The sequence below is a fragment of the Gobius niger genome, assembly GCF_951799975.1.
Source record: "Gobius niger genome assembly, chromosome: 21".
Classification (NCBI taxonomy): domain Eukaryota; kingdom Metazoa; phylum Chordata; class Actinopteri; order Gobiiformes; family Gobiidae; genus Gobius; species Gobius niger.
The window spans coordinates 17450280-17467682 of record NC_136872.1 but is presented as its reverse complement, the minus strand read 5'-3'; the positions used below and the strand labels follow the sequence as shown (position 1 = coordinate 17467682).

Below are 17403 nucleotides of genomic sequence, written 5' to 3'. Positions count from 1 at the left end.
GCGTAAACAATATCAGTTTTTTCTGTCGCTTCCAACAAACTCCTGTGGACGTACTGGCCATCCTCCACACACTGACTCATGCTAACCTGGCTAACACCATGTTGTTGTGTGCACTCGAATCATTTCGAACTGCACAGCAGTCTGGGGACCATGGCCGAAATGTTCGCATGGATTTGGGAACCAATCACAGAACAAGGAGGACGATGACGCGCAATTCTATATACGGAAGCTTGTAGTTTATTTACAGATTTAAAAAAAAAAAGTTTATTTACGGATCTAACATGACAGCAGATGACGCAATGGTATTTTTCGATCAAGCTTTAGACCTTGTTCTAAATAGTTTAGCTCGAAAAAGCGGGTACGTCATACGTCATCTCATACGATGATACGATTGGCTGTGGCTACGTGCAGACGCATGATACACTTTTTTTGTCTTTTTCGTATCGCCCAATAAACGACTATGGACGATCTTAAACCACACCTCTCCTACGAGAAAATGAATTGGTGGTCTCCAGACTAAATATCACTTGTGATTTTAGTTTGGTGTTAGCCAGGCTAGACTCATGTGTGAACAGCATCACTTCGAACACAGGAGCCTCCGTGTTTGCATTGATAATGTGGTCCCTAAGTTAGTTTAATTAGTCACTGTTTGTCAAGTGCAGATCCTGAAACAGATATGACATCGTACAGCGTGAGAAAGCGGCATGAATATCACTTAAAAATCTGTCAGCCTTGAAGACTTGACGGCCTTGTTTAGCAGTTCTTTAGTGCAGCGTTTCTCAACTGCTGGGTCGGGATTGAAAAAGACTTTCCCAGAGAATAGTTCTTTCAAAATGTAACTATTGAAAAAGTACAAAACAACCTCCTGACTCTGAGTCTATTAGTGACAAACTGATTATGATGAAGCTTCATCCTTAATTCTAATTCCACAGGTTTTCACTGAACCCTTTACTTCTGTGGTCGATCTCTGAAAGGATTTAAAAACTCTAATTTCAGTGTGGGGTTGAAATGTTTTGGAGTTTCAGTCTTCTGTATGATATAGTTATTGTGGCTCAAAGGGAGCAAACCAGAAAACTCATGTCATGTGTGCCTACCCTGTATACAATGTCATATATATTTGCATATTAATTTTAATAATAAATAAACTTGTGGTGGACTCGTAGTTTGAATGCTTGAGCGTTTTAATCACAATTGACAGAAAAGAACAGTAAAGTCAAAAGCATCTTTTCCAAACCCTTCATTCTGCTCTTTTGAGGCACAAGGCCCTAAGAGCAGCTCTTCAAACATGCAACTTGTCGATTCACTCCTTGATTTCATAGTAGCAGGAAAAAGAAACAATTGATTTGAGATTTGCGTTGATTTTTGAGCATAAATCACTGGTTTGTGCTCATGTTGCAGCCCAGGAGTTTGGAACTACTTCTATTTCATACAGATGAAAGGAAGGCGAACAGTGCATCTTGCATCGTTCCAGCACTTTTTGCCTGTAAAGGATGAGACATGTTGAGGTTAAGGTATACTTTATTGTCCGAATAACATAAGCAAAGTGTGTATCTGTCAAAACAGAGAGTGACTTACGTGTCCAGTTGATGTGGGCGCAGTGCTCAGATCGACGAAGGTTGTTTGGTTCCTTACGACACCAGCCGCCGTAGTTCAGGCGTCCAGAATTAACCCAGAGCCAATATCGTTCCTAAAAACACCCAACACACTCACTCTTTTATTCTTATCTTGTTAAGTTTGGTTTGAGAAAGTTGTAAGTTACTAACATTCGCTGCATCAAACAGTCCGATCCATGCTGGTTTTCCCCGGGCAAGACGCTTGAGGAAATTGTCCACTCTCCTGTTGTGAACAGATGCAAGAGTCGCGCGGAGCCTCAGGCAGTATCTCTGGATGAAAGAGAACATTATGAATACTTTGACATACTGCAATCTTAAGACACGTGTCAGTTTTTAGTTACCTGGGCTTGAGACCAATGATAGCGGCGTGGGATATATACGTAACGACGGCGACCTCCTTTGCACCATCTCCCAGGTCTGCAGGTCCTCACACACTTTTTGCCTGAAGAGTCGTTCATTCGTCACATTGATGTTTCTTTATGAAAACAACAAACCTCAAAGCTTCACTTACCCCAATCAGCATTGTCCTCATTTTCAGCTGAAACAAATACAAGTTCATGTTATTTGGATGGATGGACTTTATGAAATCCTAGTTCGGTGATGTTGTATCTGTGTTATTTGTAGGTCTAGTAATGTCCACTGCAGAGATACATGAGAATTACTCACCTTCACTCAGCTCAGTGTCCTCTGTTTCTGCAATATAGGATCAAGAAGATTATGACTTCACAGATAATTTTTGTTTTTCAATAAAAAGCACAACAAAGGCAACTTTAAACTTCCATCATTACAGTCATTTGAGAGAATTCATCTGATCGTGTGTATATGCAAGTAGAAATTTATTTTACTTATGACTTCATAAAACTGAATGTTGAGGCCTGAACTATGAACTATGAACTATGAACTACACTCAAATTACATCGGACCCTGTGATGATCTGTGTTACTTTGTGATACAGGACTTCTCTGTTAAACGTCCCTTTTTGATGGAACACAGGCTCTCACTCACCTTCAGCCGGGACATCTGGGTCATCTGGGTCTGCAATATAGGATCAAAAAGATTATGACTTCACGGATAATTGTTCTGTTAACTCAAAGTTACATCAGACTCTGTGATGATCTGTGTTACTTTGTGATACAGCTCTTCTGTGTTAAATGTCACTTTTTGGTGGAACACAGGCTCTCACTCACCTTCATCAGACTCAGCGTCAGTCGGTTCAATCTCATCCACAGACTCTGGTTCAGGAACATCTGTAAAGTTTAACAATATATCAGTCATGAGGATGTAATGGGTTAAGATTTACTACAATTAAGGCAAGTTTATTTATACCTCACATTACACATGCAAGATAATGCAATGCGCCTTTCAAAATAATATATGTGAAACTACTATCAGGTTTAAGTTAACACACAAGTTACACACAAAGACATCACAAAAGATTTGGGATGTGCAAAGTACACAAGGCCACGTGTTGGATTTTTTTTCTTGGGTTAAAGGGCTAGGGGATCTTCAGCTCCAATGTCATAATGAGAGAAGATTATTCCATTGAACAGCATTAATGTGTAAACTTTAGCTTCATCACAAATGTCCAATGATCTCTTTTGTAGCGACTCACTCAAATAAATTGTATCTGCAAATTCAGAGTGCCTCAACCCATCTCTTTTTGTCATAGTGTGCCTGGCCCTACAAGCTTGAAGAGCACCTGTTTTGTAAGTGTATCTGCTATCTTCTAGCATTTACTATCCGACCACGGTGATCCAGCGAGCACTCTGTCTCTTCTCCTCTAGAATACAAGTTAATGTTATTTGCATGGATGGACTTTTTGAAATTCTAGTTCGGTGACGCTGTAGCTGTGTTATTTGTCTCTCAAAATATTTTTTAGGTCTAGTAATGTCCACTGCAGAGTTATATGAGATTTACTCACTTCTGTGAACTCAAAATAACATCGGACCCTGTGATGATCTGTGTTACTTTGTGATACAGGTCTTCTGTGTTAAACATCACTTTTTGGTGGAACACAGGCTCTCACTCACCGTCAGTCAGTTCAGTCTCATCCACAGACTCTGGTTTAGCGACATCTGTAAAGTTTAAACAATATATCAGTAATGAGGAAGTAATGGGTTAAGATTTGCTACAATTAAGGCAGTGCGCCTTACAAAAGAATATTTGTGAAATTACAATCAGGTTTAAGTTAAGGCAAAGCACATACACAAAGACATCACATAAAATTTGGGATGTGCACAGTACACAAGGTCACGTGTTGGATTTTTTTCCTTGGGTTAGGGAGGTAGGGGATCTTCAGCTCCAATGTCATAATGAGAGAAGATTATTCCATTGCACAGCATTAATGTGTAAACTTTAGCTTCATCACAAATGTCCTATGATCTCTTTTGTAGCTACTCACCTTTGTCGTTTGGTTCCCCCTCAGATGGAGCAGCTGCAGGAGACAACAATGACAGTCAGTGGGAATATAGAAAATACACAAATTATCTGAACATTATTGTTCTCTCTAAAATTTAACACTCTAAACCTCACCTATGGTCAGGGCCAGAACGGCACCAAAGAGCAGACACAAAACCAGCAGCTTCATGACGATGACGTCCAGCAACAAAACCTGGAAAAAAAAGATTCATTCATGAAAAGTCAGTGTAGAGTGATAGAAAGAAGAAGAGACCAACCTTTTCAGTCTTGTCTCGGTTCCTTCAGTCTGAGGTACTGACCAGCACAAAGCTCTGCTCTTATATACTCTAAGAGCAGCCATCTCCAAAACTATGATCTGTGTACAAGCGTCTCATTACTGTTTGACTTCAGTAACACCCAGATTGTGTTTCATTTACTTATTTCATACTCGATTTGACTGTTTGAATTAATATTCTCGAGTTACATTTGCAAATGACAGAACATTATGGTCAAAGCTATGATTATTTTTAATGCATCTGTTGATTATCAAAGAAAAGTGAAGAGACAGAAAGTTATCAAAGAGTAGTCAACATGTTAGAATCTGATTATGTGTCAGTGTCAGATGGTAAACTTACAGTGGGCAGAATTCACTTGGCATCAGTGGGTCGATGTCCCGGACTTTTTGAACGGCTGCTCTATGGATAAGGTGCTGAATACCTGGTTCTAGTTCTTTTTTAATAAGGCTGTAGAGCTCCACTGCCTTCACTGTCAGTGCAGTGAACATGAATAAAGGAAAACTCAAGAGAGGACAGAACTGTACATCCAAGTTCTTAAACAGTATAATATTTCTGTGCGTTTGCATTTTTACAAATGTATAACTGATTTATAGTTAGATTATAACTTTGAAGGAAACTTTGCTTGAGGTCGATGCGCACATCCAAACCTGAGCAGCTTGCAAAACTGCCCGAAACGTCACATCTTGTGTTGCAAGTAATAAAATAACTCTATTGGGAGCTCAAGCTGTGCAGGGTATGTAATGATTAATCAAAATCGAAAAATCGAAATTGCTTAAAATGTGAATCAATATATTAAAAAAAAGTAAAATAAAAAAACGTCACAATGATTAGTTCATTTTTTTGTCTTGTACATTATTTGTAATGTAAAATTGACCTACTTATACAACAGTAACAGTTTGGTACAAGGACAAAAATGCTGATGTTAAAATAAAAAAAACATCTTTTGGTTATAAAATGAGTCATATTCATTTTGTTATAAATAAAAAATGAAAAAGTGCACAGGTGTTAAAATTGCTGCCAGTCCCAGAGTGTTTGCAGTTTGTCTTTGACTGTGAAAATATAAACCTGTCTTTTCCAGGAGTTTCCATTGTATGGAAAAAATAATCTGAACTACTTTCAGTCCATGATGATGCTTTTTCAAAATGACAACTACTACAGATTAAACCATTTAATTAATGCATAGTAGTTATGAATAAGTTACAAAAAGTTAATGTGTACTGTGTAGTCATTGATTAATTGTGTTTTAGATGTTCTGTTCAAGCCTAGTGTGCAGCATTGGTGTAAAATTTTGAGTTTCAGATAGGTCACATTTCTGTATCTAAAAATGATTTAGAAATTGAATCCTCCTAGCGAGCGGCAGGTGCTGAGAAGGACCTATAGAGTGTGAGTGAGGTCCCATGGATGGTCTCTCTCCCTATAGGGGTGGTGAGCCTGCTAATGGTGAGCCTATAATAATGGTTAAGGTCCTGTGGACACACCTATACAGTGTAGAAGTCCCATTGGGGATTTTTCCCCTGTTTGGGGGCGACGGGTTGTCAAATGGGGCCTATGCAAATTAGTAAGATCCCGGGAGCTGCCACTTCCCACTCCCACACAATACTTCTAATGCAACATATGGTGAAGGGAGGACAAACATATAAACTAACTATAACTTATCTCTTCTCTTTTCATTTCTTAACCTCTCTGCACTCCATGTTCATAACTCTTCAAAGACAACTTACTTCTGCGCAATAATATAAAGTTAAATTTCAAAAAACTTCAATCTATAGCTTTTGCTTGTGTTTCCCTTTTTCAATATGATTACAACTGTTTACATGTTACATTGTTTACATGACGGCATCCAAGTCTGTTAGTCGTGTTAATTTCTCATCTATGTCAAACATTGTTTGTCTGTTCACTTTTGTATTTGTCATGAATTTAAAAAAAAAGAATGTAATATTCTTTTCTATTCTATTTATTCACTTAACTAATAATATTCAGTTAGTGTGCTGAAGTATGAGACTGAAAGTGTTCCATTACTGACACCTTGTGGCTCTGTAGCAATGACGCAGATTGGAAACCTTGTTTCCGTCTGCCTACCCATGGGCAGCTGTGGCTACATACGAAGCTTACCACCTCCAGGAAGTAAATGAGTGCACAAAATTGTGAAACGATCGTGAGTGTCTGAAAGTCTAATACTGATACTTAACCCCTTAACTCCCACCTGAACCGAGCACATTTTCTCCAGTTTGGCTTTACCCCAATCCAAGAGCTTCTGGAAAAAAGCTGTGAAAATAGCAACAAAACTGAGACAAAAACAATGATGAAAATGTCACAAAAATGTCACAAGAAATTGACAAAAATGTGACGAAAAAATGACAAAAATGTGACAAAATGTGACAAAAAAATGACATAAATGTGATAAAAAATGGACAAAAAATGGACGAAGAAATGACTAAAAAAATGACAAAAAAGTTACTAAAATGAGTTGAATACCCAACAAAAAATTATGGAAAAAAATCTGATGATGTGAGGAAAAAGATCTCTCGGTTCAGGCGGGAGTTAAGAGGTTAATAATAATAATACATTTTATATGTTTGGCGCCTTTCTAAGGTCGCCTCACATCAAGGAAACAAATTAAAAGAAAAATGCAGAAACATTAAAGAACAAAACACAAAACAATGTAAAGTTCAGGCAAATGAATATCGAGGTAAACATAATGTCCAGATAAGACGTTGGCAGCAGGTGGTGATGAACCGTGTGAGTGTCCCCCGTCGGTGAGGAAAAACTCAAAAACTCAGCGGGAGAAAAAAGAAACCTCCAGGAGAACCACAGAAGGAGAGGCCCACTCCCATGGACGGACAGGCTGTAGAGACCATTAGAGACCATTAGCAAATGGGTTCCTCAGTAGACGGGTCAAGACCGAAGAACGTCCAGTTTATGTTGGAGCTTCAGTTCTTCTTGTCCAGTCTCTGTCGGCGGGGTTCCTCCATTCCACCATTAATAATTGTTAATAATTAATTGTACTGAAGCATCATTCATTTAGGGGAGATGTCTACGCCTTCTAGACTTTAGGCTAAAATGACTGCAAAGGATTTGCAACCAAATATTAAAAAGGAAAAAGTTTGATTTATATTGTTACTTTGTCCCATTACTTACCTTAAAAAGTGGGACGCTCATATAAAAACGGTTGTAATTCCTACCCCGTTCATCCGATTGGGATGTAAATAGCCTCAAATTAAAGCTGAAAGTCTGCAGTTTAAGTACATATTTGTTGTTTCATTGCAATCCATTGTGGTGCTTTATAGAGCCAAAAACACAAGAATGGAGTCAATGTACCAATATTTATGGAGTTGACTCTATGTTACTCCATGATTCCATTTTCATGTTGTTTTTTTGTATCTTGAAACAATCTCGCGGCTTCAGTGCAGAGCCTCATAACTCCCTGCTCTATAAGGCTCCCGACCCACTGAGAATGATTTCAGAACTAAATATTCTAGATGAGAATTGATTTAGAAAACTAAAGTAATCATTGATTAAACAGCTCAGTATGTGCCACAATAATAATGACGATATCAGCGTAAACAATAGCAGTTTTTTCTGTCGTTCCAACAAACTCCTGTCGACTTACTGGCCATCCTCCACACACTGACTCATGTGTGAACAGCATCACTTTGAACACATGAGCCTCTGTGTTTGCATTGATAATGTGGTCCCTAAGTTAGTTTAATTAGTCACTGTTTGTCAAGTGCAGATCCTGAAATAGATATGACATCGTACAGCGTGAGAAAGCCACGTAAATATGAATTAAAAATCTGCCTTGGAAACTTGACGGCCTTTTTTAGCAGTTCTTTAGTGCAGCGTTTCTCAACTGCTGGGTCGAGATTGAAAAAGACTTTCCCAGAGAATAGTTCTTTCAAAATGTAACTATTGAAAAAGTACAAAACAACCTCCTGACTCTGAGTCTATTAGTGACAAACTGATTATGATGAAGCTTCATCCTTAATTCTAATTCCACAGGTTTTCACTGAACCCTTTACTTCTGTGGTCGATCTCTGAAAGGATTTAAAAACTCTAATTTCAGTGTGGGGTTGAAATGTTTTGGAGTTTCAGTCTTCTGTATGATATAGTTATGGTGGCTCAAAGGGAATAAACCAGAAAGCTCATGTGTGCCAACCCTGTATACAATGTCATATACATTTGCATATTATAATCATACAGTTAGACATTGACGTTAGACATTACAAAACACAACTATACTGTACCTTAGGGCTGCTTGATTATTAAAAAAAACAATAATCAATCAAACGATTATTTGTTGCCTTTAAAAAAAAAAGTCTATTTTATTTATTTATTAATCAAAAAACTATGCTGAATATTTTCTGTTTTCCGAACAGTCATAAAAGTACAAATGATTGATCCTCGGTTGTGGAGAGGTCTCAGTTTCACACCTGCCCCCTGCTGGCCAGACCTCACACCTGCGCAAGTAAACTGAGCGGCGCGTCCTGATGACATCATCACACAGCGCTGTTTGTTTTTATGTCAGGCAAAAATAATAATCCCAGGGGCATGAACTAATGCAAGTTTGCTTTGCTTAGGGAGATTGCTAAAAATGGACAAGCGGGAGGGCATCCTTAATAATCGTTTTTTGCTATAATAAGTTAAAAGGACGAACATCCTCATCATCAACCAACATTTACTAAAACTACTACTATTTATTTATTTATTTATTTGTTCTTTATTATTCTTTTTGGAATGCATTGTGCTGAATTGCTGTGTTGTCTGTCTAGTCAAGACTTTTGTCTCCTGTATTTTGTGTCGTTTTGGAATCCTGGCTTGGTGTATTGTTTGTTTGTTTTTTGAATAATAAAAAATATGTAATTATTAAAAGAAAAAATAAAATAATTTTCGATTGTGCTATTTTTGTAATCGTTAAGTGTAATAATCGAAATCGTAATTGACTTTCGGTTAATTGCACAGCCCTACTGTACCTGTTTATGAGTTACATGTTATGTTACAATGATCAACCATACAAGAAGCAGAAAGAATAGCAGCATTGACAAAGGAAGAGCTTTTAGCTGCATTTCACATCATGCTTATTGTCACAGGCTGATGCAACTTACACAACATTGTTCCAGTTGTAAATGGAATGAACATAAATGCAGAACCACTACATCATATCTTGTTTCGGTAAAAAGGAAGTAAAGGTAATGTGATCTACATCTTTGATGGAAGCTAAGGCACTCTCAAGTGCTAAACACACATATATATATACATATACATATATATATACACACATAATTATATATATAAATATATAATTATGTATATATTTATATATATAAATATATAATTATATACCTGAATGACTTGTGACTGAGAGTCAAAGCCACATTACATCATTTAAAACACTGTAGTAAAACACACAGTTTATCTCAGAAAATATATTAGAAATGATCTTCAAAGGAAAAATAAAGAGTGTTTAGAGGAAAGTTGTAGATTCTGCTCCTTATTCTTTTCCAGTAACAGCCACCGGTCACAGGACACCTCCACCCCGCCTTTAAAGATCACAGAAGATGAAGAGTCAACATTGTTTGACAGATTGAATTGCACTAATTGCACTATTACTATGTGCACGCATGTGTTAAATGTTTACTATATCAAATTTAGTGGATATGTCTAAGGAATCTTGTTCATAGAAATGTATTATATGTCAGAATGAATTAGACTTAATATATTTTCACTAACCCCATTATGGCAAAAGGATGATGTCATTGAAGCAAAAGGAACAGTGTTAAAAACTCAGGTGTTGGGCAGGTCATTTTACTGTGTTAGAATAGCTCTTAAAATATATATTCTATGGTTCATGGTTGATATTTCTGCAATGAAAGTCTTTAAATCCATGCCTCAATGAAACAAATAGGGGAAGACAATGCAACAAGGTCTGTTTTTTGCTGTACTAAAAGTCAGGTACCCCATTCGGTTTTAATCCTTCAAACTTTATTTATGAAACGTTTTCACACAAAATAAATGCAACATGAAGCTCTTTACATAGCAAAACCCAAGCACCACATTATGGTTCTAAGTCCTAAAGAAAAAATGGACATGACTCTGCACAGCTTGAGCTCCCAATAGAGTTATTTTATTACTTGCAACAGAAGATGTGACGTTTCGGGCAGTTTTGCAAGCTGCTCAGGTTTGGATGTGCGCGTCGACCTCAAGCAAAGTTTCCTTCAAAGTTATAATCTAACTATAAATCAGTTTGACATTTGTAAAAATGCAAAAGCACAGAAATATTTTACTGTTTAAGAACTTGGATGTACAGTGCTGTCCTCTCTTTCATGTTCACTGCACTGACAGTGAAGGCAGTGGAGCTCTACAGCCTTATTAAAAAAGAACTAGAACCAGGTATTCATTACCTTATCCATAGAGCAGCCGTTCCCAAAGTCCGGGACATCGACCCACTGATGCCAAGTGAATTCTGCCCACTGTAAGTTTACCATCTGACACTGACACATAATCAGATTCTAACATGTTGACTACTCTTTGATAACTTTCTGTCTCTTCACTTTTCTTTGATGATCAACATATGCATTAAAAATAATCATAGCTTTGACCATAATGTTCTGTCATTTGCAAATGTAACTCGAGAATATTAATTCAAACAGTCAAATCGAGTATGAAATAAGTAAATGAAACACAATCTGGGTGTTACTGAAGTCAAACAGTAATGAGACGCTTGTACACAGATCATAGTTTTGGAGATGGCTGCTCTTAGAGTATATAAGAGCAGAGCTTTGTGCTGGTCAGTACCTCAGACTGAAGGAACCAAGACAAGACTGAAAAGGTTGGTCTCTTCTTCTTTCTATCACTCTACCATTGACGTTTCATGAATGAATCTTTTTTTTCCAGGTTTTGTTGCTGGACGTCATCGTCATGAAGCTGCTGGTTTTGTGTCTGCTCTTTGGTGCCGTTCTGGCCCTGACCATAGGTGAGGTTTAGAGTGTTTAGACAATAATGTTCAGATAATTTGTGTATTTTCTATATTCCCACTGACTGTCATTGTTGTCTCCTGCAGCTGATCCATCTGAGGGTAAACCAAACGACAAAGGTGAGTAGCTACAAAAGAGATCATAGGACATTTGTGAAGAAGCTTAAGTTTACACATTAATGCTGTGCAATGGAATAATCTTCTCTCATTATGACATTGGAGCTGAAGATCCCCTACCTCCCTAACCCAAGAAAAAAAAATCCAACACGTGACCTTGTGTACTGTGCACATCCCAAATCTTTTGTGATGTCTTTGTGTGTGTCCTTTGACTTAACTTCCACCCGATTGTAGTTTCACATATATTATTTTGAAAAGCACTTTGCGTTATCTTGCATGTGTAATGCGAGGTATAAATAAACTTGCCTTAATTGTAGTAAATCTTAACCCATTACTTCCTCATGACTGATATATTGTTAAACTTTACAGATGTTCCTGAACCAGAGTCTGTGGATGAGATTGAACCGACTGACGCTGAGTCTGATGAAGGTGAGTGAGAGCCTGTGTTCCACCAAAAAGTGACATTTAACACAGAAGAGCTGTATCACAAAGTAACACAGATCATCACAGAGTCTGATGTAACTTTGAGTTAACAGAACAATTATCCGTGAAGTCATAATCTTTTTGATCCTATATTGCAGACCCAGAGGACCCAGATGACCCAGATGTCCCGACTGAAGGTGAGTGAGAGCCTGTGTTCCACCAAAAAGGGACGTTTAACAGAGAAGTCCTGTATCACAAAGTAACACAGATCATCACAGGGTCCGATGTAATTTGAGTGTAGTTCATAGTTCATAGTTCAGGCCTCAACATTCAATTTTATGAAGTCATAAGTAAAATAAATTTCTACTTGCATATACACACGATCAGATGAATTCGCCCAAATGACTGTAATGATGGAAGTTTAAAGTTGCCTTTGTTGTGCTTTTTATTAAAAAACAAAAATGATCTGTGAAGTCATAATCTTTTTGATCCTATATTGCAGAAACAGAGGACACTGAGCTGAGTGAAGGTGAGTAATTCTCATGTATCTCTGCAGTGGACATTACTAGACCTACAAATAACACAGATACAACATCACCGAACTAGGATTTCATAAAGTCCATCCATCCAAATAACATGAACTTGTATTTGTTTCAGCTGAAAATGAGGACAATGCTGATTGGGGTAAGTGAAGCTTTGAGGTTTGTTGTTTTCATAAAGAAACATCAATGTGACGAATGAACGACTCTTCAGCCAAAAGCTGTGTGAAGCCCTGCAGAGCTGGGAGATGGTGCAAACGAGGTCGCCGTCGTTTCGTATATATCCCACGCCGCTATCATTGGTCTCAAGCCCAGGTAACTAAAAACTGTCACGTGTCAAAAGATTGCAGTATGTCAAAGTATTCATAATGTTCTCTTTCATCCAGAGATACTGCCTGAGGCTCCGCGCGACTCTTGCATCTGTTCACAACAGGAGAGTGGACAATTTCCTCAAGCGTCTTGCCCGGGGAAAACCAGCATGGATCGGACTGTTTGATGCAGCGAATGTTAGTTACTTACAACTTTCTCAAACCAAATTTAACAAGATAAGAATAAAAGAGTGAGTGTGTTGGGTGTTTTTAGGAACGATATTGGCTCTGGGTTAATTCTGGACGCCTGAACTACGGCGGCTGGTGTCGTAAGGAACCGAACAACCTTCGTCGATCTGAGCACTGCGCCCACATCAACTGGACACGTAAGTCACTCTCTGATTTGACAGATACACACTTTGCTTATGTTATTCGGACAATAAAGTATACCTTAACCTCAACATGTCTCATCCTTTACAGGCAAAAAGTGCTGGAACGATGCAAGATGCACTGTTCGCCTTCCTTTCATCTGTATGAAATAGAAGTAGTTCCAAACTCCTGGGCTGCAACATGAGCACAAACCAGTGATTTATGCTCAAAAATCAACGCAAATCTCAAATCAATTGTTTCTTTTTCCTGCTACTATGAAATCAAGGAGTGAATCGACAAGTTGCATGTTTGAAGAGCTGCTCTTAGGGCCTTGTGCCTCAAAAGAGCAGAATGAAGGGTTTGGAAAAGATGCTTTTGACTTTACTGTTCTTTTCTGTCAATTGTGATTAAAACGCTCAAGCATTCAAACTACGAATCCACCACAAGTTTATTTATTAAAATACAAGTTTATTTGTTATTAGCACAGGCTCATGATGGAATGTAACAATGTAACAATTGTAGATAAAAAACTATGTAATAGGAGGTTTTTCAAGCTTTTCAAAAGGTTCTCTCCAGTCTAACACTATAAAACCCATAGATGCATAATGATCATCATTCACAAAAATAGGCACACACAGCTTTTAGTTTTGAGCAAAACAAGCCTCTGCAAATTCATATGATGCAATGTCATGTGAGTGTGAAAAACAAAAAAAATTAAAATGGATCAATAAAAAAAACAAAAAAAATCAACCAGAAAGGCCTACAGTATATGCAGCACTACCATTCATCATCCAGTCATCGACTCATCTCACACCCTATCGCCATGGCAGCCACTCCTCTTCATCACCCAATCATCACCCAGGATCCTAAACCTTCTGCTCTATGGTCCTCCACCCTATCTCCACCTGGCCTCCATCAGCAGTGACCAGACTCCGGGGGACAAAGAACCAATTGTTGTTTATTTGATGTATTATAACGCTCATTTCACATTCAATATTTCATACCACCTGGTATGAAATAGCAAAGGCGGTATCTGGTCATACCGCCTTTGCTCTGCCCAATCCCGTCAGACCTTGGAAGCTAAGCAGGGAAGGGCCTGGTCGGTACTTGGATGGGAGACCGTTTGGTAACACCAGGAAGCCTAGCGAACGTAGTGAGTGAGTGGTTGGTGATGGTCAGAAGGGCCGATGGCGCAGACTGGTTGCCTCGCTTCTGTCAGTCTACCCCAGGGCAGCTGTGGCTACAATAGTAGCTTACCACCACCGAGTATGGAATGAATGAATAATGCAATGTAAAGCGTCTTTGAGTGTCCAGAAAAGCGCTATATAAAACCAATGCATTATTATTATTAATATTTAGGCTACAAGACTTTAGTTAGTTAGTTAATTTATTTTCTTCGGTCATTATGAACATTTAAATCACATGTCACATGTTTTCCAAAGATCTAAGACATTATACAATAAGAAAAACACATACATTTAGATTTAAATCTAAATGATGCCTGACCGAAGGGGTTTAGGCTGAAGCCAAGACTTATTCTGCCTAACCCCTTTTACAACTGTGACTCTGTGTCCCAAGATGACACATTTTACACTTTCTTTAATACCAACGATGGTAACACTTAAGCACAAAACTTAAACTTCAACAAACAAAAATTATGCTATGTATCCTCGATCGACTTCTCTTCTAATGGTTTTCATTCAAGTGTTCTATACTTCTCTATCATGTTTGATTTATACATTTTCTTAAATGCTTTAATAGTTTTGGAGCCCTTAAGTTGAACAGATAAACCGTTCCATAGATCAACGCCTTTAACTGATAAACACCTCCTCTTAGTATTACTGTGCGCCAGAGGTTTCTGTAGCAGATCAGTTCCTCTAAGGTTGTATCTAGATTCTCTAGTTTGAAACATCTCCTGTAGACTCTGAGGGAGCATGAGATTGTGAGCTTTGTACATCACAACTGCTGTGTAAACATCAACAAGATCATGCAATTTTAGGATATTTAGTCTGATAAAAAGTGGATTTGTTGGAGCCAAGTATTCTGCATGGCTGATCACTCTAATTGCTTTCTTTTGCAATAAAAAGATAGGTTGTATGTTAGTTTTATAGGTATTCCCCCATATTTCCACACAATAGCTAAGGTATGGAAGGATGAGGGAATTGTACAGTATATATAATGCATTTTGATTCACAGAGGTTTTAATTTTACATAGTATGGCAATAATTTTAGAAATTTTAGTCTTTAGTGTATTTATGTGCGCTTTCCAATTTAACTTATCATCAATATTGATTCCCAAAAACTTTGTTACATACACCCTTTCGATTTCTACCTCCCCAATTTTGAGTTGACACGGTTTATTTACTTCCTTGTTTCCAAATACAATATATTTAGTTTTATGCAGATTTATGGAAAGTTTATTTATATCAAACCATTTTTTTAGTATCTTAAGCTCAGTTCCTACTGTATTTAAGAGCAGCTCGAGATCTTTTCCTGAACAGAACAGACTGGTATCATCAGCAAATAGGATACATTGTAATTTGTTGAGGACTTCAGCGATTTCATTAATGTACATGATAAATAATTTAGGTCCCAAAACGGAGCCCTGAGGAACACCGTGGGTTATTTTTTCCTCCTTTGAGTTGATGTTATTAATATGTACATACTGATTTCGATCACTTAGATAACTTTTTAGCCAAGTGTGAGCTAGGCCCCTGACACCATACCTTTCAAGTTTATTTAAAAGCAATGAATGGTCTATTGTGTCAAAGGCCTTGCTGAGGTCAATAAAGGCTCCAACAGCATACTCCCTGTTCTCAATAGATGTTGATATCTTTTCTACTAGTTCGGTGACTGCCATTGAAGTGGACCTATTGGATCTAAAACCGTACTGATGTTCACTTAACAGGTTATGCTTGTCTACAAAGCTATCAAGTCGTCTGACAAATAGCTTTTCTAATATTTTTGAAAACTGCGAAAGTAATGAAATCGGTCTGTAATTAGTAAACTGTTGCTTTTCTCCACTTTTAAAAATAGGTATTACTTTGGCGGTTTTCATTTTACTTGGGAAGATACCGGTTATAAAAGACTGATTACATATATGCATGAAAGGAGTGACAATAAAATCAATAATTTCTTTCACGAGGACCATATCTATGTCAGATCCATCTGTTGATCTCTTAGCTTTGAAGGAATGTACAATTTCAATGATTTCGCTCTCACTAACACTTTTAATGAAAAGTGAGCTAGGATTATTTTTTACGTTTCTTTCTTCAAATTCTTTTGCATTGTTTGGTTGCACAATTTCATTGGCTAACTTAGGCCCAACACTGACAAAAAAACTATTAAATGTATTTGCAATATCCTTTTTTTCACTAATAATTGATTTATTCACTGTGAAGTAATTTGGATATTCTTCCTTTTTTCTCCCATTCCTGATAAGGCCATTCAATACCTTCCAGGTACCTTGGATATCACTCTTGTTCTGCTCTAACAACTTGTGATAGTATGCTTTTTTATTGAATCTTATTATTTGAGTTAACTTATTTTTGTACGTTTTATACCTTTCTTCAGTTTGATTAGTCCTTTTCTTTAGATGTACTCTATAGAGTTGTTGTTTTCTTTTACAGGCCTTAGCTATGCCCTTGGTAAGCCATGGCTTATCCTGACTGTTTTTGTTTTTAATATAATATTTTTTCTGTGGACAGTGCTGGTCATACAGTTGGATTAGAGTAGATAGGAAGGCATTGTATGCCTTATCAGGGTCAGGAGTTGCATACACTTCTTCCCAAGTTTGGGCACATAAGTCACCCTTGAGCGCAGCAATAGCTTCAGGTGTTCGATGTCTTACAAATTTGAAGTCATTTATTTTGGTTGTATTATTTTGTAATTGTTTAAAAATACTAAAAATAGGAAGATGGTCAGTGATGTCATTGATAAGTACTCCAGAGGTAATTTCACTTGCTAATTGATTAGTGAATATATTATCTATTAATGTTGATGAGTCCGTGGTAATTCTGGTTGGCTTAACAATAAGGGGAAAAAGAGTATTGCTATACATAGCATTGATGAAGTCTGTTGTTTTTATATTTTTCTGAGGGTTCAGAAGATTAATATTAAAGTCACCACACACAATATGGACCTTGTTTAAGTTACTGAAAAGGCTGTCAATTTTTTTGTTGAAAACATCTAGACATGATCCAGGTGTTCTGTACACACAACTAACAACAATATTTTTAGATTTTTCTACAATAATTTCACATGTTATACACTCCAAAACATCCTCAATGGTGGTTGACTTACTACTGATCTTTTTACACCTCAGATCTGTATCTATGTATAGTGCAACACCCCCTCCTCTTTTATTTATCC

General features: G+C 37.4%; 2 protein-coding genes across 2 annotated transcripts; one reads left to right on the top strand and one right to left on the bottom strand.

Annotated features, from left to right (window-relative positions):
* Positions 1–1163: 1163 nt before the first annotated feature.
* Positions 1164–4310, bottom strand: LOC306981154 (galactose-specific lectin nattectin-like). Its single transcript, XM_079580708.1, has 12 exons — positions 4289–4310; positions 4146–4224; positions 4015–4047; positions 3644–3688; positions 2801–2860; positions 2619–2648; positions 2280–2306; positions 2125–2151; positions 1955–2055; positions 1764–1883; positions 1576–1687; positions 1164–1481 (listed from the first exon to the last, which is right to left on the bottom strand). Exons 2-12 carry the CDS (start codon positions 4198–4200, stop codon positions 1420–1422), a joined length of 672 nt encoding a protein of 223 aa, XP_079436834.1. The 5' UTR covers positions 4201–4224; positions 4289–4310; the 3' UTR covers positions 1164–1419.
* A 6800-nt stretch (positions 4311–11110) lies between these two features.
* LOC306980967 (galactose-specific lectin nattectin-like) lies at positions 11111–13461 on the top strand. Its single transcript, XM_079580516.1, has 11 exons — positions 11111–11132; positions 11198–11276; positions 11364–11396; positions 11763–11822; positions 11975–12013; positions 12319–12345; positions 12474–12500; positions 12570–12670; positions 12742–12861; positions 12938–13049; positions 13144–13461. Exons 2-11 carry the CDS (start codon positions 11222–11224, stop codon positions 13203–13205), a joined length of 636 nt encoding a protein of 211 aa, XP_079436642.1. The 5' UTR covers positions 11111–11132; positions 11198–11221; the 3' UTR covers positions 13206–13461.
* The last annotated feature ends 3942 nt before the right edge of the window (positions 13462–17403 follow it).

Coding starts and splice junctions, on each gene's coding strand:
- LOC306980967 (XM_079580516.1), top strand. CDS start 11,222: ATGAAGCTGCTGGTTTTGTGTCTGCTCTTTGGTGCCGTTCTGGCCCTG. Junction 11,397..11,762: donor GGGTAAACCAAACGACAAAG/GTGAGTAGCTAC, acceptor TAAACTTTACAG/ATGTTCCTGAACCAGAGTCT. Junction 12,346..12,473: donor GGACACTGAGCTGAGTGAAG/GTGAGTAATTCT, acceptor TATTTGTTTCAG/CTGAAAATGAGGACAATGCT.
- LOC306981154 (XM_079580708.1), bottom strand. CDS start 4,200: ATGAAGCTGCTGGTTTTGTGTCTGCTCTTTGGTGCCGTTCTGGCCCTG. Junction 3,689..4,014: donor GGGGGAACCAAACGACAAAG/GTGAGTAGCTAC, acceptor TAAACTTTACAG/ATGTCGCTAAACCAGAGTCT. Junction 1,482..1,575: donor CGCCCACATCAACTGGACAC/GTAAGTCACTCT, acceptor CATCCTTTACAG/GCAAAAAGTGCTGGAACGAT.